At 39.0% G+C, this 26,047-nt stretch overlaps 1 protein-coding gene across 1 annotated transcript; it reads left to right on the forward strand.

The window, feature by feature from the left end:
• Positions 1-1,724: 1,724 nt before the first annotated feature.
• Positions 1,725-26,025, forward strand: ptgir (prostaglandin I2 receptor). Its single transcript, XM_020651054.3, has 3 exons — positions 1,725-2,096; positions 2,268-3,292; positions 24,210-26,025. The coding sequence occupies exons 2-3, from the start codon at positions 2,474-2,476 to the stop codon at positions 24,495-24,497; spliced, it is 1,107 nt and encodes a 368-aa protein (XP_020506710.1). The 5' UTR covers positions 1,725-2,096; positions 2,268-2,473; the 3' UTR covers positions 24,498-26,025.
• Positions 26,026-26,047: the final 22 nt, after the last annotated feature.

Here is a 26,047-nt window from a genome sequence, read left to right on the forward strand (position 1 = left end):
GCCTTGTTGTTCAAAGCGGAATACATCTTTGTTTTCCAGGGAAGGACTAGAGGCTGGAGAGAATAAACAAAACTGAATCGGAGATTTGAAAAAACCCCAAAGTATTTTCATGTCTTTGTTTAATATAACAGAAGTTAGTGCCAGCAAACTACCATCCGCTATCAGCTATGTGACTGTGAATCATCACTTTAATTTACAGTAAAACAAGGAGAAACCTGATCTGCAATACTCCGTTGGACATAATTATATTCTGTCAGTTACAGAAACAGCAACAGGAAGCAAGCATGTGGAATAACTGAGAGTGGGTACTGAGCAAACAAATGTAATTACTACGTAAAAGTATTGTGTGGAGACTTTTTTTGGTGCTAAGTCTCATTTTAACTGTCATGAAATAAAACCATTAAGGACTCAGGAACTTCATTATTACATTCTGTGACTGCGGAAATGGTAACGTTTTCATAATGTGTCAGATGGGTTAACTTAAAAAAAACCTTGTTTCCCACTGTTAATTTCATTCTCAAATCGATTAAAACAAGCTTTAAAGAAATCAGTCAATGGTGTCTTAGTCATCACAGGTCACACGTGGGTGAACACATGAATGAGGTCATTCTCCCGTGGGACTAAAAATTCAATTAGGGAATTGCAAAACAGCGGAACACCAGCCCTCTCAGTGTACTCTCATTCTACTTATTTTCAATGGAAATTATTACCCTACAACATTTTAGAGGTAAACACAATTTATATTTTAGTAATACTTAATAATATCTTTCATCTGATGATCAATAATGATGAATGTGATGCACAGGTAAGATTTCCAAACAATAAATGCTCTACCTCTATCAGATGCAACATTAAATACAAGTTCATGTTCTACGTATTAATTCAAATGCTATTTATATAATCATACAAAATGGACCAATTTATGTTGTGATTTCTTTACTCTTTAGTCTATTATAATAGCTATACTGTCCTTCTACTTTGGCCACTTTTTGAATGCAAGAGATTTACTTGTGAATTTTTACATCAGAACTTTTTCATTTCAGCATTTATATGTTTTCCCCAAGTGCGCCTCAGTGCTGTCACGTGGGCAGTACTTGTATTTTCTGAACAGCTCTTTCTCTGGTGCACAGTCGTTGGACTCTTCTCAAGAGGGTCAGACAATACTCTTGAACCCAAAGTGACACATCAAGCATGCAGTCTCCTCCAGGGTTGTTGCTCCACATTGTTGAGAGGTTTTACCTCTTTCAGCAATCAGGGTTTTCACTCTGAGGATGCACAAAAAGTTAAGATTTCAGAAACATCAAATATACCTATTGGTCAATGAAAAAAAAAAAGAAAAACAGGGAAAACTTTCTTTAAATGTGCAAAAATCGGTTCACCCCTTAAACTACCAAATACATAGGCCTAAATTAAATTTAAACTAATGGAAATTAATGCTATTCAAAACCTTAAACCAAGGAGACGAGACGCTGCAGAAAAACCAAATCTAGGCTATTACATTTTAACATTTTTCATCATTGTTTTTTTTTTTTTACCTCACAATAAGCCAGTTCTAAGCACACTAGAGGCACATTTGGGCTATTTATAATGAAAATATTAAGACATTTTTTCTTAACTTCTTATTGGATCGTTTGTTTACATCAAATGCCTTTCTTATCCACTTGCTCTTGTACACACAAAGATCTTAAAACAAGAAAGAGACTACGGTTATTCTAAGTGAAACCATTTATAAGGATGATTTTCATTTTCATTTACTTCCCATTTTCCTAACGTAAGATTCAAACAAAAGTTGAGCGTCGGTAAAGTGGGCGGGGCTTCACACAGAGACTGGGAGGTGCAGAGACACAGAAGTGGAAAGTCAGCGGAGGAGACCCGGAGCTCGTGCAGTCTCTCTCTGTCTGTGGATGAGCGTGCATCAGCTACTCGATACCGGCACGCGGCACTTTTAAACTTCACATCTGGGTTTCGGCTCAGGCAAAACTTGATATTTTCATACGGAGAGTCTGAATCGCTCGGGAAAGAGGGGGAGAAGAAGCAGAAGAAGAAGAAGAAGCAGAAGTGTACACTCGTGTTGCTGCCGCTCTACAGTCTTACATGTGAGTGGTTATTGGTCATCATGAGAAAGGAGTTGAGTGATTGACTTTTAGCAGAATAGCTTCATCAGAAATGTTTTAACTCTTTGTTTAATGAGAGTTTTATGATTCTTAGTTTTTTTCTAGTTAAACACTGAGATAATATTTTCTTATTTGTTTTTCTTTGTTCCACAGGAAGAATTCAAAACTCTGTTTTGTAAAAGAGACCCAGACAGTCTGATAATCATGTTTTAAGTCAACGCAGCATGATGGGTCTCACCAATCCCTGCCTTCTCTGTGGTCACATAATGGTATCGAAAGGTCAGACTTCAGCTTTGTTGTCTGGGGATTCCTTGTTTATTCCACACTGAGCAGCCATACTTCATCTTCGTGAGTTTAACATGGAATCATGCCATAGCTGCAATGCCACTATGGAGGTTATCGGGGAAGGCAAGCCGGCTGTAAGCATCATCATGTTCTTGGCTGCCGTAGTTGGAAACCTCCTGGCTCTGTTCATCCTCGGCGTGCACCAGAAGGAACATCGCTCCAGGTCCTCAGTCTTCTGCATCCTTGTGACCGGCCTGGCCCTCACTGACCTGCTGGGCACCTGCCTCCTCAGCCCACCTGTGTTCATCTGCTACGCCCGCAACGTATCCCTGATCGGCCTGGGTGATGAAACACTGTGCAAACTTTTTGGCTTTGCTATGAGTTTCTTTGGCCTAGCACCCACACTCATCCTGTGCGCCATGGCTGTGGAACGCTGTCTGGCCATCAGCCACCCTTACTTTTACTCTGTGCACATCCGCCGCAGCTTTGCCAAATTCACTCTTTTCTTTATTTACCTCTTTTCTTTGCTCTTCTGCCTCCTGCCGTACGCTGGCTATGGCAAATTCAGACAGTACTGCCCCGGGACGTGGTGCTTCATCGACATGGATGCGACAGGAGATGAGTGGGCCAGCTTGGTGATGGCGTTCTCTGTGTCCTACTCCTCCCTCATGGCTCTGCTGATCCTGGCTGTGTTGGTGTGCAACGGCTCAGTCATAGTCAGCCTATGCAAGATGCACCGGAACCAGATGATGCGGCGGGGCTCGGCGGGTTCAAATGTGAGAAAGCGGAGGCTGAGCCTAGCCTGGTTCGGACAGGGGGAAGAGGAGATGGACCACCTGGTGCTGCTGGCACTCATCACAGTCATCTTTGTGGTCTGCTCCCTGCCGCTCACGGTGAGATCACTTTTGACATTCCCACAGTGTGTGATGATTTCCCTCTTTTGAATTTCCGCTCCATCTGTTACACTTTGAGGCCTGTGCTCAGCACTCTTCAGATTTGAAATTTGAATCACAATATGTCAGCATCTTATGAACTAAATAAACTGGAAAAGGAGGTATTTGTTGACACCCTGATGTGTCATAGTCAATTTTCGAAATACGAACCAAACCTCCTCACCAAATCAAAAACAGACAGTTTGCATTTAAAGGGGAACAGAAGACATCGTTTTTAACCATTGTTTTTGTTGTGTGCTCATTAACATAAGTCTCAGACAGTGTGTATATCTGCATACTGACAATGATGGCTTTTGACTTTTTTCCTTCTAATACAGATACTGATACTTGAATTTGGGAATAGGACAAGGCTAGCACCGATCCCATACCAATACTTGACATCCTCATCAAACTGGAATGCAAATTTAAAGACAAGTTGAAACAGCGAACGAGCAAAGACAACATAAACTGTAACTTCAAAGCTAGCATGCTGTGTAAGCCATGGCACATGATAAACACAGATTTTTAACATGCACTGCTTTATTCAGAGTAGCACCGTGAGAAATGATTCATGAAATTAAATCAGTTTAAAAAAGTTGATTAAAGATTATTTAGGGGGCCTATAGATAGTGCCCAGACTTGTGGATACCAGATCCCGCATTTCAGAAGTAAACCTTTCTTAAACCGCTCTATCCTGATCTCTTTAGAACAGAATAGGTTTGTATAAGCCTTGAAGATATTCCCAACCTCTTAAGCTCATAAAAATAATTCCTTCCTTCTTCCAGTAATCATTATGTAAACAGAAAGCTCAGCTGGCATGGTGATGGTTGTTGTTTTTGTCTGTATGCCTTGTTGGTGTCTTCGTTCTTAATGGTTGTGTTTGGCTCTACCGACTCCAGCAATAAAAGGTGTTAGTGAGAATGCAGCCTTCACCACACATGGCATGCTGTCACTGTGTGTGAGTGTGTCTGTGTAGTGCATTTATCTTCTTAGCGCCATTCATTTGCCTATTTGAGAAGAGTGTGCAAAACCTGGGGGACTGGTCCGGCCCTGCCTTCCCCAGATGGCTCTTTCAGGAGGCTTAGGTAAACCCTTCTCCAGCGTTTGCCCCCTCTCAACGTTACACACCAGCTGGAGGATGTGATTAATGCTAGTTCATGAAGGCATCCCTGCTTTATGTTATTCACGCCAGACTTTCTTTTTTTTTTTTTTTAACAACATTCCTCTGATGAGTGTTTACAGGAAGCAATAAGAAGTGTTTGTTCATGCTCTCGCTATTCACTTACTACTCATTGTCTGCATCTGGTGACTTTGTGGTAAAACTCTGCCTCCTGACTTGGCCACAGTGCATGCAGAGTTTGTGACTGAGAGGGCCCCGGGGGAAGGAACAGTGATGAGGATATACATTTGTCAAAACTGTCTGAGTAAGACTGAAGGAAACTGAAACCCCAACTTCATCATTTGCAAATGGTATTTGCAATCTAGCTGTGCAGATGTATGGGTCACATGTGTGCTAGGAACAAGGTATTTAATAGGGAAAGTAAGTGGTGAACACACAGTAAAGGGTCCCTTTTTTATTTAGCAACTTCCATTTTGCTCCTTTAAGTCTCGGTTCCTTTACATTTATTTTATCTTCACAACCTCAATGTTAGACATTCTCATTCATTTCCATCAGTTAATCATCTCTACCAACCTGATCAGCAGTATATCACTGTGAGTAATTCAGTACCCTATGATTAAGTAATTAGTGATTCATTTCTCAGCAGGCGTGTGTGTGTGTGTGTGTGTTTGTGTGTGTGTGTGTGTGTGTGTGTGTGTGTGTGTGACCTCTGGAACTGAAAGAAGTGAGACTATGGTGATGAAGTGTTTAAGTGCATGTCAGCAGACCTACCTTGTTTCCAGACAGATTGGGTCTTATGATTAACATGGGTTGGTTTGCCTGAGGCACAACAGATGTTCATGACAAAAAAAGTGAAGTGCAATGAAAATGTTTTTATTTGGCATATTTCGTGACAGATCTTTTGAGTTCTGACACCTTTTGATACAAATGACATCGAGTCATTATGTACTCAAGAATGTGCCAACACAATTGTTCCAGCACCTGCATGAGTTCTGCTTATAAAGCTCATTTTGTAACTGAATACACCTTGAAGAATAATGCTTTAGCTGGCTTTGTTGCATGTTTCCCTCATCAGCAGAGATGTAAAACAGGTACAAGTTTGAAAAACAAAAAAAAAGGTGAAAAATTGTGGACTCGCAAATCTCTCACATCTCATCGGAAAGAATAACATTGCACATCTGCATTCACCGATCAGGCAGCCAAATGTCATCTTTGCTATGTGGCTTTTTCCCCCCGAATGAAAACATGTGAGGCTGTATTCATTCTTTGTTAAGCAAGAGTTTTCATCCTTATGGTGGAATACGTTTGCATGTGGTTGTGCTATCAGGGAAGTGTTGAAAGACAATAATCAGATGTGTGGGAGTTTCTCAGAAAAATAGATGTTTTTTGTGTTTGGTGGCTTGACCTGGTTTCAAGAGCTAAATTCTTTGTCTGTGAATGTTTCACTGGCACAAGTCACACCAGCTTACCCTGGCTTGTCACTCTCCAGCGTATGGCCTTGGATGTTATATGTATCTCCTCCCACTCATTTAAACCTGCAGCATTGTGGATACAGTAGAAAGCTGGAAAAAGATAAGGTGCCATTAACCAGTTAAAGTTAGTGTGATTAATTATATCCCTGCTGATGTCCCGTGGGAGAACGTTTGATTTGTGTGATGTGGCGTGAAACATGCAACTCCTTTTTCTTTTCTGGCAACGACTGTTGACATTGTTAGGAAATTGATGCCATATGGAATAATTGGTTTGGTTAGTTAAACACGTGAATATACAGCCACAAAAATCCATCTGGAGCCATGGGATTGGACTCAAAACACCCTCTTACAACACTGTTAGAGCTCCATTATGGGAGGTTACACCACTGAGTTAACAAAAACAACAATCATGAATTAAGAATGAAAACAGTTTGGCATGCTTGAAATGAGCGCAGAAACAGCAAGTCATTCAATGACAGTTGAGATTAGTCTTGCTCACTGCTTATTGCTAATCATTTGCTTGTTGAAGCTTGAAATGTGAAATTTGACGGTAAATGAAATAAAAACATTGATCAATAAATCAATGTTTAAGAACGTCATCCTCATTTGAAGCTTTATGTGCAATTACAGTGCAGTCCGTTAATGTGTTTTTACTATCCTAAGTATTTCTTGTCAGTATATTTCATGTGTCTTGATGGACGTTTTCCCTTTGAAAGGAAAATCGACATCAGTCCATTATGTCTTTTATTTGCTTTTTTTTGTCCTGTCCTCTTCACTTTCTAAATGATCAAAACTATTCTCCCTTTGGGGAGGACAGGTATGGACTGATAGTGTATTTTGTCAGTGACTAATCCCCCCAGGCCTCCCATGTGTTCCCATGGGAACCACAGGAGGTGCTTTGGGAACCATATGATGCAGGTCGATACCTGGATCAATAAAGCACTGCACTCCTATCACAAGCTATTACTAAATTGGAAGTGATTGTATCATTGATTTTCTCCTGTTGTTAAATTGATCAGTTTAGTTTAGTTTATTAGGATCCCCATTAGCTGCAGCATTGGTGTTCTTTGCTCTTCCTCCTGGGGTCCACAACAACCATTACAGTGTGACTGTCATCTTACAACTTAAAACCAAATAACACTCATGAACATAAACAACATTAGATACAGCTTTCATCCCAACACATTACCTTACAGTACTAACAGACGTGACAAAACATGAACACAATGACAAGGTTAGGACAGATTCCACCAAATAATGTTCAAATAATAAATACGATTGTTCAATTCATGGTAGTGGCATTTGAACCTGTTCAGTTCCTATGTACACAATCTACTGATGAATTAAAGAATACATGTAAATATGTATACATGTATCTGCAAAATACATTGGCCTAAATATACAGACACATAAATAAATAAATACGCAAATACAACAATTACAGGAGGAAAATAAGTCCAATAAAATGTATAGCTTGTTGAATGGCTTTCTTCTTCAAAGGGTCTTTATAATATAACAATGAGTAAGGTCTTTTACCTGCTTTTTGTAACATAACAATGAGTATGGTCTTTTTACCTGCTCTTTTGTGATGTTAAAAGACAAAGAGTAAGGTCTTTTACCTGCTTTGTGTGAAGTGTCTCGAGATAACACTTGTTATGAGTTGACGCTATACAAATAAAAATTGAATGATTGATTGAATGGCAATAGATGAGATTACTCTGTCAAACGATACTGCTTAAATACAAATTTGAATCTAACTTTAGTGTTTTCACTGATCCCCTTGTCTCATTGAGTCTGCTGTAAAAAAAAAATGTGCACATCTTTTAAATAGAATCCCATCTTGGCAACTGTATGGTCTATCTTTTTCTTCCATGATAATTTACTAGATGATGCCCAGGAGCTTGTTTTCCTTCACTTGGTTAATATGTACATCATGTATGCAAAGATTCAACACAGGTTGTGACTTGAGCCCAGAACCATACCTTTTGTCTTAGTGATATTCAGTACTAGTTTATTATTTTCTATCCATTTAACCACTGATTTCAGTTCTGTGTGATTCTAGGTTTAACTCGCTTGATGTGAACACAGCTACCTTAGCCCTTTTTAAAACATGTTGGCAAGTCATTTGTAAAAAAAATAGAGTACACTAATTGACCCAGACAGCTCCAGTAGCTAGATAAGTAAGAATGTGTTATGGGAAGCCCTATAAAATCTCCCAGCAGCATCCTTTGTTATTTGGCAACTTTGGCAACTATAATTAGGAGCAGCACTGTGTGACAGATTTGAATCTCTGATAATGGTTTCTGGAGTAGCACACTTATATTAACTTGTGTTTGTGTGTGTGTAAGGTAAGTTGGCAAAGAGGGTAACACCTCTGGGTTGTTAAAAAATATTGTAAGTAGCCGCTGTTATGAGAGGATTTATTGATTTAAGTGTTCATAAAAAACTCAATCCTTTGAGCATTAAAGTGAAGAGTCTACATAAATAGGAGATTGGTGGTCTGGATGCTGGGAAGGAAATGAAGAATTAAAGAAACCCTGTGGAGTTGGTATTACAAACAAAGTTTTGTTTACATTCAGTGTTCTTCACTACTACAGTAGTGTGTCTCCTTCAAAGTACTTTTGTACTTCCTCTGAAAATAGTTTCAAAGCCAAGTTTTGGAATCATGTGAAACTTTCATTGTTTATTTCTATAATTGGCCTCCAGCTGTCTTCTAGACGTCCGTGCCGGAAAAATATCAGATTTAAAAAAAAAAAAAAAAAAAAAACACACAATACTTGTGCACTAATGACAAAACATCAACGCGGTCAAAGATATATCTTTGTGAAAATCGTTACAGTTTGGTCGAAGCGCCGAAACAACTTGTTTGGCTTCAGAAGACTCGTTCATGGAGTATTTCGTTACGATAATATTCTTGGAAAATCCGTAAATGAGCTCTTCAGTTACGTCCAAAAACGTCCCCTATTTCCGTGGTGGGACGTTGACTGTACCGTGCCGGGTCCGTGCTAGGACCTGGCAGAGTTTGTGAGTGTAATGCGATCCCCCACGGTGACGTAGTCGATGGCTTAGTCAACACGGGCGGACCGTAGACTGTAAATATTACGGACTTGTAACGCCCTTAAGTGCCACTTGTGGAAACTAGTTCCACCCTATCTATCCACCAGGAGGAACAGTGATAATGGAAGCTAAAGTTATTACTGCATCTGAAAAGAGCTGCGTGTAATCCTTTTTACGTGCCTTCATCAGTTTGTGATGTTGTGAATGTGATGTTTTGCTTTAAAGGAGAAACTTCTGGTTTTGGATTGATCCCAGAGCTCTTCTGTGCAACCCTTTTTGTTGGTATGACTAAAACATCAACACGGACTGCCAATCCATTCTCTCTTTTTAGATGAGGTAACCTGACTTATCTGACGCCATGATTACTAAGGCCAACAGAGGTCAGACATAACGAGTTGCTAGATGTATGAGGGTGTTTTTTTGTGTGCGTGTGTGTGTGTGTGTGGAAAATGTTGGCTTATTTGTACACATGAGGCGGTAATAAAATGCCTCTCCCGCTTCACTGTGGCTTCCTAATAAAAACTGAAATGCTGAATCCCAGGGTTTCACAAAAGCATGACACACTTTGGGATTGGTGAAAAGATCAAACGGAAGCAACAAACCATTTCCAAATGTCAAAATGACAGAACAAACTTGGGGAGGGAGAAGTTTGTCATCAAGAAGATGAACACACTTACAGTCACAGGGCATCATCAGTCCTTCAGGGGGCTGTAGCACTTGATAAATCTGGGGTTGAGTACGTAAGAGACTAGGCAGAAGGAAACCATTCTGACATAATCGCACATGGAATTAAGTTTTAAAAACAACGTAGAGCGGTGCGAAGCACAACACTTTTTTCTTTGGAAATACAAAAACGTAATAGTTCATCTGTTATGAACTCTGGAAAGAAGAATGAAACACTTGTGTGTAGCTGTATTAACATCAACAACTGACACGTTAAGAAATTAATGGCAGTTATATATACTCAAAGGACTCTAACCCTAAGCGCATAACTAATCCACATGACAATAGTTACATAACAGCCTGGAGCTCTTGAGTCCATCTACTTGCCCTGACTTGAATGCCATGAAAAATATGCAGATTGACAGGATGACACAGACACTCCCCGGTGTCCACATCCAACATCTAGTAAAGTAAGTGTGGAAAATGGGGAAAGTCCCAAAATCCAGACGTATCCAAGATGACTCAAAGCTGAAATCCCTGTAATACCTCCGAGAAGTTGGATCATCTGATCGTCTGCTTCTGCAACAACTGGAAATGTTGAAATCATTTCTGAAGTTGGTCTTTGTGTAGTCAACCTTTGCATATGTTTGAGGTGACAGGTGAGTCCACACAGCGTGGGAGTGTTTCATTTTGACATGTAAAGACACACAAGCACAATAAGAGGCAGCTATTGTTTCTCTGCTATCTGTTATCGTGCCTCAGGTGCTGCAGCAGGATAAATGTCACTGCGAGCTTTCCAGGTTTCCATAAGGAAAGATGATGCTCTGCAACCAGCAGCTGGCTTTGTGTACTGAACAATAAGGACTCCTTTTGAATGCTTAATCCCATATTTAACATATACACCACACGCAAACTAGGATGATCAACATGCACACATGTACTCCTCTTACAGCAAACAAGGCTCCAGCTTTTCTGGTATGTGGGATTTTATGTAGTTTTAAAAGTGGACAACACATGAAAGCAATAAACATTAAGTTAAAAAGGAACAGATATTGAAGCCCTTTAATGTGTCATTTTGGTAAGCTGAAGAACATGGCTGCAGGGCTCAATCAGAGGGGAGCAGGTGCGGCAGAGGCCTGTAATGGCTGAGACCCTGAGGATGATGAAAAAGAGGATGAAGACAGACGTGGAGAGCAGAGCGGAGATTAAAAAAACAAAATCGATCAACAGAGGTTATTGTTCCAGGTTGTGTTTTGGGTTATCCAAATAAATGGCTCTATACATGAGTCAATGGGTATGTGCTGATCTGATCAAAGCAGAATAGTTTGCCTCTGTTTTATTGCTCAGAACAGACTACATCCTCTGTTGTCTCAGGGCAAATTAACCTTACTACCTTCACTGTAGATTTTGACCTAAATCTGTGTTGACTGAAATTGCTAGCAACACGGGGCAAGCGAAATCAAGCTGTAAATACTGAACATCGTTTATATTGCAAACTTTGTTAGCAGACGGTTCCTATTTACTCTCCAAGGAGACAATCCCTTCGAGGCTTATTTATGGCCACTTCTTTAACTCTGGTGCAATATTCACCCTCTTTTTGCTCCATATTTGGTCACCACCAGCTATTTATTGTGGCACAGAAGGTGTACAGGGAATGTTTGGAGCTTTTGTGCTGAAAGAAGAGTTGCCTGGATACTTCAATGTTGCTGGGAAAGTTTCAGGCTGAAAAAAACAAAACAATGAGCTAAAAGACAGTAAAAACACATCTATCAATCTTTATTTGTATAGCGCCATTTCATCACAAATGTTGTCTCAAGGCACTTTACAACATAGAAAGTAAAAGGGGAAGCTGAGAGAAAATAATTGCTGGTTTCTTGACTAAGCTTGACCCTTTCATAATTCTTATAAAATATTCATTATAAGCATATGAATGGAATCTGGTGTGCTCACTGTGTGTTGGGTAATGTTATTAACTTACCTTCTTACAGTAAGCTGGTTCACTGTTGTTCTTTCAGTCATTCATTATAAGGATTTTGTTTTAATCATTGTCCTCCAAAACATTTTACAAGTTCTTCAGTCGCTATATTTTTTCTACCTTCGTGGGTAGTGATATTCTTTCTTGGACCTTGTGTCAAATCTTTTGCTCAGAAACCAAAACTATTTTAAATGGAGCACTGCCATTGCAACATCTTGTTTAGGTTTTCACTATGCAGTTCTTTTTTTCTGTCCATTGGATGATTTCTGTTTACCTCTAGTAGGACAGCTTACCACATTTTTCCTCTGAACACTCACATTGAAACCATTGCCGGGGCTGTAAAATGCCCCAGTACTGAACAGACCTGTCAATAACCCTTCACAGTACAGATCTTAAGTGCTGAATCTCATTAAAGCCAAACACATGGCGTTGTTTATCATGCTTGGTGTCTAATATTACTTAACAGATTATCAGCCATGGGTTTCTGGTTTAGTTTTGTATTTCTTCATTTCGGAGTTAAGCGTTCCTTTGTACTTTTAGTTTGTCTTATTCTTCCCTCGTGTTGCTTGTTTCCCTTGTGCCTTTCCTAGTTTAGTCTTTAGTGTTTCCTGTTTTATTTTGTCATTTCTTATCCTTGTGTTTCTCTTCGTCCTAGTTTGTATTGTTACTGTAACATTCTTGAGTTCTCTGTGTCTTAAGTGTTTCCTGTATTACTTTTTAGTTCTTGTCCCCAGTGTTTCTTGTCTTGACTTACTACAGGAGCAAGATGCATCAGTGCCCAACTTGTGCGTCATTATGTGATGACAAAGTCATCAAAGTATTTGATGACCAATTAGAAGGTGCTGGTACAATCGACTCGTCCAGGGCCGTCATCAAACAGGTTCTTAAATTGACCAAATGATAAATGTTTTGATCTTGGTAAATGTTATTACTTTTGGGCCTAGCTTGTGTCTTTAATAGAAACAATAATGTCAGTTCAGCATAAATCTGTCTTCTCTAATCGATATCTGCCTCAGGCTCGACTGCCCCCTCGCCGTAACTAAACATGTGGTCACATGAGAGACATTTGGTGGTCTTCCTTGAAATGATGTATAGATTACAGACTATACGTCAGGCTCGCTGATGTAATGCAAACAGTAGGCTGTGGTTTTGTAGCTGCACAGCTTATTTCTGTGTCATTACAAACGTACATTATGATCGATTATAAAAGTGTCCATGAACACAGTCCTTCAGCTGAAGATAGCAGAGAACATTTCCAGGTAATAATTCATAAAAACACAACAGTTTACGGCTGATTTTACTCTGAACTCTGATGAACATACCTGGCATCCACCAGGCTTACAGTAAGCAACCATGGTGATTTAGCCAGGTTAAAAGAGAGTCAGCTGTGGAAACCTCTGACTTTAGGCTTAACAGACCTGGCAACAAAAGAAATGTGTTGTTTGTGTCTTTGTATCATTGCACATGCAGATTTTTCTCTTTTGGTTTTCTTGCGATGCATGTCCCCAGTCAGACTTTTCCGTCTATCAACCCCGGCTTATGTTCACAATCTGTTGTGGGAAACGTGCTCCACACCCAAGCGTAGAGTTTCACAATCTCATGGGGTCAAGTTTTTGGGTTAGGGTTAGGGTTGTTTTTTTATACTAGAAAGATCAAAAACTGATATCGGCTTGGGGTACATTTTTCAATCATCTATTTTGAGCTCCTTAGGGTGAGCAAATGTGATAAAAGTGTTCTATATGTACTAGCTTTAACAACAATTTGAGAAATATTGGTCAAAAATGGATTCGCAAAACAAAAAATTCAAATTAAAGCTTGACAAATATTTTGCAAACCATGATCAGGATCAAAGAGTTATCGGCCACCAAAGCCCTTCCCTGTGATAGCTTAATCGTTAAATCTTTTGGGATTTAACTGACGGAGAAAACAATAAGATTCTTGTTTCATACCCCGCCTTGCCTGCTGTCTCTGGATATTTATGACCTAATAAAACTAGGCTGGGACACCTCAGTGAAATACAACACCCTCACATCAAACAAACTGTTAGTGGAGCAGAACATCGGGATCACCTGTGGACCTGCAGCACGACGTGTGAAAAAGGGAAACAGCTGACATATAGTTCAATAAAAGTCTGATAACACAAAACACGCAATACGACTAGGAATCAGTCGAGGAAGAGAAGTTTTTATAAAGTGTTATCTTTTGTAGATTGTTTAAAGGGAGCGTTGGTGTTATTGGGTCCAGCCCTGAATCTTCCCCTTTTGTTCCATGAAGTTGGTTTTGATTCATGAAATTTGCACTGAAAAACACGAGCTGATCATTCATGTGGTTTTAGAGCTTTGATGAGTATTCAAGTTTTTCGCAGCTCATAAATAATCACAAACCAATCCTTCTGATTGAGTGAAACAGCGCGCAATGAATCACTCTTTTTTTTTTCAACAATTAATCATTCCTGCATGCAGGTTCAAACAACAGGACACACTCGTTTTTTTTGTGGTTTGATTTAGACGAAGCATTTTTTATTCATTGTTTGACATGCGTCACGTTTTTTGTTTTTTTTATATATTCTGGGAACAGTCCATATGAAATGTCCTGAGTGATTTGTCCAAAATATCTTCTGATGCAAAAGAATAGAGATCGGCTTTCAGCTAGAAGAATGCGGTCTTCATAAGAAAAAAAAAGAGAGAGAGATAATTGTTCCCAGACAGTCAGAGCAGATTCTGTGGTTCTTGGATTTTAAAGCTCATTGAACACAAGCCAATATTTACAAGTGCAAAGAACCTGAAAATATGTGATGGGAATAAGCCCCCCCCCCCCCCAATACTCCCAGGACTCCTAAAAATACATATGTGGACGCTCAACAAAAGCTTGATAATAAGTAGGGCTGGGCGATATGAACAAACATGTTATCACAGTAATGTTCATACCAGTCGATATCTCTTGTTATCACGATAAATCAAATCGTTATTTCTTTCAGAGTTAAAGGCTGATTTTTGCTCCTGTGTCAAAGTTGAAGAACCCAGGTGGTTAATTGTGCTTTAATCATTCTTTATTGTCTGAACATGGCAAACTCTACTTGAACAGAGGAACGGTTCACAACCATAAGCACGGTGCACAGTGCTGGAAAACGCTGAGAAAACTCACGTTGCGATAAATATTTTTGTCTTATGATTGACATCTGAAATGACTCAGCTGGCAACTTAAATTCGAGACATTCAAAGAAATATTTTGAAAAAGTTGCAGATGGTAAGATGAGAATATAAATATCACTGTTAACTCTGTCGGCTGCTCGTTCTGAAGCTTTACAGCCAGCTACTGTTAGCTTAGCACAAAGACTGAAAACAGCTCGCTTAGCTCTGCCCAAAGACATCCAGGTCATCGCTTAGCTCACTTATGAATATGTGGCATCTCATTTGTGTTGCCTGTACAAAAAACAGAAGTTTAAAAGTACATGATTGTGGAATCTTCGACTATTGACCAAAATAATTGAACATATATGCTTCTATATGATTCTGGCAGATATTGTGTGTGTATATATATATATATATATATATATATATATATATATATATATATATATTTTTTTTTTTTTTAAGGGACGTCTTGTGTGATGGTGTGGGCTTAATGTTTGTCAGGACATTGACTTACCCATAATAACATACTAACACTTTTATGTATGTAGTTTAAGTAACATATGGACTTAGATGGCTGTACAATTTATTTTAGATTCAATCGGTCTGTGAAGGAAGTCGCTGTCTTACGTGTCCATCCTTAATATTCAAGAGTTTACCTCAGACGCCCCTTGCTGATCTCCAGCTGGCGTCCACCCAGTACGCAGCCTGGCTCAAACATTTATAGTCCCAGCAGCACAAAAAGACACCCTCACAGTTGGATGTTGACAGTTAGAAAGGCTGGACAAAACAAATCTTCTGGCAGATAATTTTGAAAAAAAGGAGGGAACTAGTCAACTTTCCCAGGACAATAAAGAGACGATAAAAATCATGCACTTCTAGCTGCTCGTGACAGTTTTTCAGCGTTTACTTACAAACTTTAGGATTCTCATGGAGTACTTCGTTGTGTGTCTTGTTTCACTTTGGCAGCATAAAGAGGAAACAAAGTCTGACTTTTGCATGAACTGCACACTGCCTGCGAAAAGTAAACTTTGTGTATATGAAACATGAATGTAGTGCATTTTGCCAGGTGGTTTAACCTGCATTTATCCCATTGTGCCGAAACTAAAACCAATGCAGTTATTTTGTTTTACCTGCTCATTTTAGTTTGATCAAGAGTATCATGTTGTGTTTGTTTTTGTAGGTCGAAGACAACCGAAACTCTGAAATTACATTTGTTTCTATCTTGTTGTTTCTGCGTCTGTGGTTTTCTGTACCTACTGTGCTGCTGTTCTTTTGTGCTTTTACGGTATGCATTCAGACATGTGTGCACAAACGCCTGCTTTTTAATTAGCCTCTTAAATTTGAAAGTGTTCTTCAAACTCACTTTATTTGCATTGTTGTAAGCCTAGCCATCCACAAACTAGACAGAGCTGTAACACATAATACAAACATGTTAACAGCAAGTTAACAGCTAACAAAGTTAGTGCTGGATTTAACTACAATGACAGGACCCAGATATGAAGTCAGAATTATTGCAAGCTCAAGTTGTTCACTGCCGATCAAAAAAAAATTGACATAGTTCACATTGGTCAGTTGAGCTGAAATGTATGGCTTGACTGATAACGATATTAGGGAGAGGAAAAATCAGATACAGATGTATTGGCCGATATCTTTCTCAGATCTATCTTCGCTCTTTAGAGATAAATAGAGTACTGTTGCATTTTAGAGATTAGTTGATGCTGATAGTCACTTGATATGTTAATATTATCGGCTGGCCGATTAATCTGTCGAGCTATATAAACAAGAAGAGTAAGTGTACACACTGGAATCAGAAAATAGGATGTGGCTGCAACATTATGTGTAACAACGACAGAAACCAATCTAAATTTGCATCAGTAGTGGAAGTAAACACAAGATTAGCTGAGCAACAATTACACAAAAATGTAAACGTTATGACCTACATAACGGATAACATCACAGTCTCCTCTTGTTTTTCAATAGATAATCTGCCACTATGTCACAGGGCCAACACAGAGTCAAAACCAGACACCAGCAACGCCACACAGTTACAGTGTTGACATTGGGTTCTTGTCGCTTAATCTCTGTTGAAGGGCAGCCGCCGTCAACGCCTCTTGGTGTCTCAGTTACAAAAGAAAAAAGCTTTTGCGAAATGATCACTGACAACATATTCATCAGCGATATTTATATTTCACTATCTGTAAGTGGAGTTTTCAACCTTACACCGCAGTTTCCACTTCCTCTTATAGTGCTGTCTCTGTTTCCAGTTGTCAAGAAAACAGACACTTGTGTGTGCGTGTGTGTGTGTGTGTGTGTGTGTGTGTGCGTGCGTGTGTGCGTGTGTGTGTGAGATTGTGTGTGAGATTGTGATGTGTGTGATCTGCTAACGATGACAGTCAGTTAGACCCTAATTCTTCATTTTACAGTACTAATGAGATGAAAAGGTGATACTTCTAGATTCTGTGCACATAAAGGCTGTTTAAAAAATGTACAGATTATGCTATTTTTGCACAAATTAAAGACAAGCATGATTGTAGCGAGGAAAATGTACATCTTAAATGTACATCTTAAAAAATCTATCATCTTGCTTTTAGGTAATTTGTCTCCCAACATAGTTGACTGGATTCAAACTCAGCAGTCCTTTTCTGCACAATGCTGAGTAGGGTCTAATGGCTGCAGGTAACTCACTGCAGCCTCAGGCATTTCTTAAAGAGGAAACTGACTAATGGACATCCAGACAGAAGTATTCTCCTGATGAAACTCCTTCTGCTGCCACTTATGAATATTTGATGTTTTCTTTCTCCTGACACATAGCACATTTACTTTATTATCTTTACCAACAGCTTAATAGCACCAACTTGGAAGCCAGACATGGATCTTTTACCTAAACAAAGCCTAAGGAGAAACTTCACTAATGAACATATTGATTTCATGCACCAGATGCGCCTCCCCACTCATTGTTTTCCTCTGCTTGTTTTTATGTTCCTCAGACTGCACAAATCACCTCCTCACTAACTTCCTGCTTCCTGTGGCGCAAAGAAATTTCCATTCAATGTAGAAACCCTCCTGACCTTTACATTAAAGTCTTCACCGTATGAGTCAAAGATGATGCATCCTCAGGTCCTGTAGGAAATAAATGTGCATGGACAGACAGCTTAGGGGTTTTATTTGATTCTCTGACTCTGTGTGGAGCTCAGGGCTCAAAAGCTTTGTCAAGAAATCACTTATTATTGACAAGTCGTTGGTTGAAAGCAAAGATAATGGGAAAATTCGACTTGTTTGTGAGGATGCTGGCTCTTTTTTGTACACATGATAAATTCCAGAGAGGAGTTGCGTTGCGTGAAAAGACCTTTGAATTTGTAATGAACTTCTTTTGAACTCTTACAAGAAATGAGAGGTGGTTAAGTAGATTCGAAAGATGGTGCAGCAGTACACTGGAAAAACTGAGTAAACATTTTTAGGTATGAAGATAATTGAGGCGTGAACACAGGGGAAGGAAAGTACACATTACCAGAAACAGTAGTTTCATGGGAAGCAGCAGTTTGCCCCTTAATGTGACAAATGGTTGTTTAGCACTCAATGTTAAACTGTTGATCATTTGAAAGAAAAATTATAATATTCTTTAAATATTATCTTTATTTTTTTTCCCTGAGTGAGAAAAGAAAATTACAAAAAATATTTTAAGCAATTGGGAAAAATAGCTTACCAGCAACACAAGCGATAACCAAATTGAATCAATTGAGTCACATTTATGGTTTGTGCTATTGGACAATCAAAATGGAATTGACCGTTTTCAGAGGTGTCAATGTCTGCAGGTTTCTCAGAGACTCAGATCAAACACCTGCCGGCAAGAATTAGAGATGGCTTGTTGTGTATTTGGTCTGTGATGTGAAACACAGGGCAAAAAATAATTGGAAACAATAGAACATTGTGTTTATAGCTTCAAACAGGATAGAGATGTAATAACAGATATCCACCCTTTTGTCCAAATACGATCACTGTTGGTCCAAAAACACGTGGAGGCTTTAAATAAATATTTGAAATATTTGTAATTTAAATAAACCAACCAACTGTTGTCATTTCATGGGGTTGACTCAATGTCAGTCGGCTAGATTCACACACAACATTTAGGTGTAATTGATCCTGATTGAGTCATTTCAATTTAAAAAACCCTGACTGTGAATGTCCTCTCCTAAAGCATATTGTTTTGTTTTTTCCAGCTTATTTCAATTTAAAGAAAACGTTTTTTAACACCACGTTTCCATCAGCAGAAGGCAGAGCTTAACAAAGTAAGCCACTTAGTCAGTATATATATAATATACTGTCACAATAGTCAGTATGAATGCGTGTTTCTCAGATCTACAAATTCACAACTCTAAATAAATGCTTCTTGTCCATGTGTGTGAATAGGCGACTGCTTGAATAACGTTTGCCATTTCAGCAGATGATAATATTTCAATGCTGAGTTCTGCAACTTTATTCAACTGCGCCCAAGTAAACAAGAAAAATATCTTATTGCTGATTTCATAAATAAGACTGAAATTAATATTCTGATTTTACTCTCTAGTATATTTAACGTACTATTTTGATTATTTCTGTCGCGCTGCAGCAAGTGTACCTCTCTCTCTCTGTGCACACTGCTGTGCATATACAGTCGTCTCTGAAAGGCGTGCTGTAATCCCCTCCCTTCTTTGCTCTTAACCTCGTATAACGATCCTGAAGTGAAACAGGAGCAGGGAAAATAAAGGTTTGGGAAGACTCCTCCAGGACCAACAAGATGGAAAATAATTAGCCGTCGAGTGTAGACATCCATTACGTGGGTTGTTTTCTGAAAGACACACCAGCCATCCGCCCTAAATAGGATCTCATGTGTCTCTGCCAGGATGTACCAGTTTACGAGAGCTGGGTCCAGGTACATGAAGAGTCATCAAAATATCTGGAAGGTCTCTACATAAAGAGATTAAGACCTTATAAGATTAGAGTTTATGAAGCCATCATTTTACAGACAGAAAAACAATTTTGATAATGTCATATTCATTTGAGTCTAAACTGATATAGTTTCAGAATTGAAAGTATAAGAATTCTCTGCTTTTCTTCACCAAAGATAGCAAAACCAAATACTGTCGACAACGCAAGCTATTTCATGATATCACTTTTGTGATTTAGGTTTTTTTAATGTATGTAATTTCACATAAAAACCAATGAATCTCAAATGAAAAAACGAAAATGAAAATGAAGATTTGCAGAACAGTAACTGGTGATCAGCATGCTGCTGTTTATAGACGCACAGCCTGCTGTGTGTGATGGACCGTTTATAGCTGTTTGTACAGAACATGAGGCTTTGCTGGATTTATGTCTCTATAAGCAGACTGACAGCATCTTCTTTATATCTGTCTGCATTGACATGATTCTTTGTTCTTCTAAATGATCACCATGATCATTGGCTACTGTGTTCTGTCTCTGGATATCTCTTTGAACACTAGACTTCTCCATGCTCCTGTTTAAGGAGACCCAGACACCTCATCAGTTTTTTGGCTGTGCAGCCGGGAGTGCTTGGAGAAGACAGTTTGTCTTAAGTGTCCTGTCTGCTGAGAGGACCATAAGAGGCAGGGTGGCATGCAGGAACAGAAACTACACTGAGGGTGGTAGTGTGTAGGCGAGGATGGTGGCACAGTGTGATTCATGTTTGTTTGAAACGCTTCTTGCAACACTGGATGATGGATAAAGTGTATGTTAAGCACAAGAGACATTTTTCATTGTGTTTGTCAGTGTGTTTTATGCCAGTAACCGAAGCATTAGTCTTACTTAAAGTTGTATTTCCAGCAGAAGCATTTTCTGAGATGTAGGACTAAGCCAAGAAAGTGAATATTTTCGGGATGATGGACCAGAAAAAGAGCCTTTAACAGGATAATGTCTTCTGCTGATTGTTTATAAATGCCCCATGGATATGGAGCCCATGTAGTTAAATACACCATACAACATAAGATACACAAACTATTACTTGTGCAAAGATATTTTGCCTTTTTATATTTACTTTGCCAGGTGTTGTTTGGCGGGTTTACTGTAACCCACTAAGCAAGCTAAGGTTAGCTGCTTATATCTTAAAATTTAAAACTAAGAAGTCATACAGAGGTCATAAATGATGTTGTAGGCCTATGATAATATTACTTAGATTTGTATGATACCTGTTAGGTGGGGGTTATTTCTGTAGTAGATGGACAATGATGAAATCGTGAAACAGACTGTGGATCATCTTAGATTTATTCAGCCATGGTCAGACAACAACACACATGGCTGACAAAGTGCAGACCATCGCTGACCAAGATCTCACAATCATTGACAATCATTGGCAAAGTGTTCATCTTCACAGTGTGGCTTATATTCTGCTAGAAGGTACAGCCCACAAATTCCTGGCTGCCTCGGTTCATCTCTAAAAGGCTAGAAAGAAGACATCACCTTGACTCTTAAATATCAGACATATGCATTTCTTCAGTCTCAGAGTCACATTTCCTTCTCTGCTCACGACAGACACTTGGCTCCAATCCAAATATAACTCTGCTGCTGACGTCTCTAACACATATGTATTACAGCTTCACAAACCTAAAATAAGAATTACCCTAAAATGGTTGACGCAATTTTAAGATATAGCCACAAAATTATCAAGATGAATGACTTCATGAAAATACGCTAGCTTCAGTTAGTGTAACACTATGCTTGCTACTGAATCTCAGCTTCATTCTCAACTTCTGATTCCAAAAGAAATTCCTGTTTTTCAATCAAGATGATTTGTGTTATCAGACAGTGCCAAAATCGTGTTGTACACATTTATGAAGAAATTGCAACAAGTAGGGGGAACATTTACATACTTAATCACAGACTTGAAATTAGCACATAAAAAAACATGCAAAGTAGTGTTAAGTGAATAATAATGGCGGGGGGGCACCGGTAGTCTATCGTAGTTAATGCGTGTGCCCCGTGTACGGAGGCTGTATAGTCCTCCAAGTGGGTGGTCCGGGTTTGAATCTGACCTGTGGCTTCTTTACCGCATGTCATTCTCCACTCTCTCGCTCTTCCTGATGTCTGACTCTGTTCACTGTCCTATCTCTAAAATAAAGGTCCAAAAAGCCCTAAATGATCTAAAAAGTAATAATGATAATAAAGGGGAAAACCTGTCCTCGAACTCAATTATTTGACCTTTTGGTTTTGATTTCAATCATTATAAATATACTGTAGGTGGAGTTAACAGGGGAAACTGACTTGACTGTTTTTCTCAAAAAAAAAAAAAAGTTGCTTAAGGTCAAATTAAGAAATATTTCCTTTGAGTTTTGTGATTGTGTCGCAATCACTATTTAAAAAAAAAAAAAGTGAGCAGGTGCATTGGAAGTAAGCTGCAGCCCCACCTTCTCAAAATGTGCAGATCCGGACTCCGACTGTGTGTGTGTCTGTTTATGTGTGTTTGTGTGTGATTATAATCTATAAGCACTAGATGCATAAAAGCCGGTGAAATCAGTGAAAGGTCAACAGGCTTTGACAACATCGTTGTTGTGAAATTCAAGAAGTCCCACACACCCTCGAATAACGTGACTTCTTCTTTAAAAGTCATGAACATCTGGTTGTGTTTTGTTGCACTCTGGACTGCAACCACTTCTGACACATCAGAGATGACAATGCCGTTCCAGGGTTCTGACGATTTCATGCAACTGAGCTCAACATCTTTTGAGAACATAATGATTGCTGTTGTTTTGAGTTTGCATATACTCACCCTCTTACTTTCCATTTCTCGGTCTTTCTGTTGGGTGTATCAGTGCATCATTAGCCTATCAGAGCGACCACATCCTTGTTAGCTAAGCCGGTAAATGAGCAAAGAGTAAGATGACTCTTGTCTGGTTTGGCCTGGCTCTGGACAGGTTCTCTCTGTCAGCAGTCACTTTGTCTCCAGCTTATTAGTTTTCAGTCCAGGCCCTAGCAACAGGGAAACATTTACAGCAGTTCACATACTGTGGTACTCAATTAGCACAAGCTGTTGATGAGGTCACAGTTTGTTGGACATTTCATGGAGGAAATGGAGAACTGTTAACAGAGATGAAGAACAAGGTGACAACAAAAGCTCCTGTGTTCCAGCTGATGCTTCTCTCTGTGCGTGATGAAAAGCATCCGCTGCCGTGTGGACCAAATGTCTGCAGCCTGTCATACCTTTATGCTCAAAAAGAGACTGTTTTACGCTCACAGAGACTGTTTTTTTTTGCTGTTTGTTTAAACAGCCTGATGATAACATTTTGTAAAGCATAGCATAACAAGACGGACCACAGTCTCAACCGACTCTGAAACTAAACACTCTGTCACATGTTTTCAGCTTGTTAAAACACCAAAGGGCTGAAAAGTCCATCGTCTTCTGATCTTAGAGCCATGAATCAGGTTTCATTTGGCTCCAACCAGCAGCAAAATGTTTCATCTTGTGTAATGACACTTTTACCAAAACACTGTCTAGTACAGAAGCTTCCTTTTGATTGGTTTAAATACCGGTAAATAATATTTTCTTTTAATTGTAATTTAATATTTCAGTCCGAAAAATGAAAAATGATGTTCCCCATTTAACATAGCTCTATGCAGGGTCTTCAGTTGGCTCACAAACAAGAGTTCAAAAGTCAGCATTTTTGACATTTTTGTAGATTTATGGTTTAAAAATAGTAACTCATTATGAAACAGTCACTGATTAACTCTATTTCAGTAGAGTTTGTTGAGCTGAACTTGTTAATCCACATAACTTTAGTCAGCTACATTAGTCCTGATTTGCATATAACTAGCTAGCACAAAGCACACATGCCCAAAAGACAAAAACACCCTGCTTGTAAAGGGACAACTCCTATTTTTAATGCTAACCTCTCCAAGCCATTGTGTATCTAATAACCAAATACCATTATACTAAGTAACTCACATAGGCAAACTAATGCAAGTCCTGATCACAGAAAGAAATCCTTCAACTGTCAGGTGTGAGATTGCAAAAATGCACAAACCAGTGCAATTCCTTGACAGGATTCCTTTGAACACATAGTAATGTACTATAGAAACACTCCATCAACATCTAAGCTTAGAAACGACAAAAAACAAGAAGAAATAGGGTTTAGTAATGCTCTACAGCAAGTTGTAAAAGACCTGATTTAAGGAAGTAGGAGAGATGTGTAGATGAGTTGAAAGACAGATGACGATGAAGAGGGAGCATGAATGTTGACACAAAGCTACAGAGGTGTAACAAACAAAACAACATTACAATTATATTTCAGGGTGTGTGTCTGAACTATGCCATTCACCAAACCTGCTCTGGATATGTAAAGGTTAAAACCCTACAGTACCAGAATGCAACATACCTGACTGACAGTTCTGTGTGTACAAAAGCACAATTTTCTTGCTCTACAGTTTTAATAGTTCACTCTGTCTAATGTCTGTTCTCTTTTTTTTTTAGATTGCAGGCTTCATCAACGCCATTGAACCATTCTGTGGTGACACACAGAATCTGACTGCCTTCCGTTTCTACGCCCTCAACCCCATCGTGGATCCCTGGGTTTTCATCATCTGCCGCAAGTCTGTGTTTCGCCACCTTTACTCTCTGCTCAGCTGCCGCTTCAGCAGAGGAGCTGTGAAGACGACATCACACTGCGGTCTGTCTTTACCCCTGGACCATCACATACAGCATAATCCCCCTGACATGAAACTTCCACAGACCAACATATATCCCAATTTACCCCTGTGACCCAACAGGAACCCTCTGCTCTGCAGGGTTCAGTGGAGGCCATGAGGCTTTCATGTCGGATAAAACAGTGGAACAAAGATGTGAAATGAAACATTTGACAAGACTATGACAAAGAAAATTTGGAAATCATCTATTTGGGGCAGGTAGAGTTTCACTATGAACTTCTTTTGAAAAAGTGAACACTCACACTGACCAATCACACTGTATCATGTCTTTGAATAATATACTGTAACTTCAGAATATATGCACTTGGATATAGCTTTATTGTTAAATAATTTGCATGAATGTATACAGACTCCTTTTTTCTCTCTACCCTTTCTTTAAAGGATGTTTCTTTAAAGTTAACCTGTGGTTACAAGTTGCATCCTGTTGGAAAAGTGGTACGTCTCTCTTTGCTGATTGTGTAAGTCATGTTTTCTGCTGAAAATATTGTCCTGCTTTATTTCACCCGTCAAATGTATCACTAATTGTCTGCAAAAAAGAGGCAATTTCTGCAGCATTTCACTCGTTTGACACAGGTTTGGCAGGTAAACAGGCATTTAAAATTACAATATAGAAATAATAAATCTTGTTGCTAGTGGCCTCATTTGCTCTTGTAGGTCATGGCGAGCTATCCATTTATAGATCAGACTGTTTCACAACCAGCTTCAAACTTCTCACAGAAGCTTTAAGACACAGAACAGTAGGTCTTTGTAATTGGATCGTCCACTTCTGAGTAGGCTATATAGCAATGTCTACATATAAATGACCAGCTCGTCAATTTCCCTGTCATTGCTGGATCAGTGACTAAAGAATTATAGGTGTAGTTGTGACAGGTGAATGTGGTCTTTAAGAGAGACATAGTTTATCCAAGTTAAGACAAGCAAATAAACAAAATGAAAACTAACGAGAAGCGACTTTCCCCTCCACGATGTTCAGTATTTTAACATGGAGACTGTTTCTATTTCATAAAACATTTGTTTCCAACCCGACTTTGTATTCTCACTGATATCTAAGCTACCTGATAACCTGTGAATCTTTTTTTAATGCTGCAAAATGCACTGTGAGAAATTGTCTTTTGTCATGAGATTAATGCTGTAGCTGCATTGAAATGTAGTGTATTTATGCCTTTTACCCTGTGCAATGATGTTGTATATCCTAACAATTGTGTTGGTTTGGTTCATGCAGTGGAGAGCAGAGATAGAAATGGATAACAGATGTGGTGATTCAAGTTTTTTTTTTCTGTGTGGCACATTCACTTTTTTTTTTTAAGTCTTTAAAGTCTTAGTCATGCATGTCTCGAGGTAAGTCAGACTCGTTATGACTCGCACATATGGTCTTTGAGGGTCTAAATATTTGAATTGATATAAAATTATTCATTTATTTAAGGGAAACAAATGTATTCACTGTACGGTACACAGTTTGTTCATGCAGAATAAAATACCGATATGAGAAAAATATCTGTTGTTCATCTCATGGCTATGTATGTTCCCAAAGAGAAACTATGATTTAATAAATGTTCACAGCGATTTTGTGATGTTTAACAGTCCTACCTATCCAAACACAGCGTT

Source organism: Labrus bergylta, chromosome 11 (genome assembly GCF_963930695.1).
Source record: "Labrus bergylta chromosome 11, fLabBer1.1, whole genome shotgun sequence".
Lineage (NCBI taxonomy): Eukaryota > Metazoa > Chordata > Actinopteri > Labriformes > Labridae > Labrus > Labrus bergylta.

What these genes read in the sequence shown, in the direction of transcription:
- ptgir (XM_020651054.3), top strand. Translation starts at nt 2,474, where the DNA reads ATGGAATCATGCCATAGCTGCAATGCCACTATGGAGGTTATCGGGGAA. An exon ending in TCTGCTCCCTGCCGCTCACG is followed by an intron (nt 3,293 to 24,209) that starts GTGAGATCACTT and finishes TTTTTTTTTTAG; the next exon opens with ATTGCAGGCTTCATCAACGC.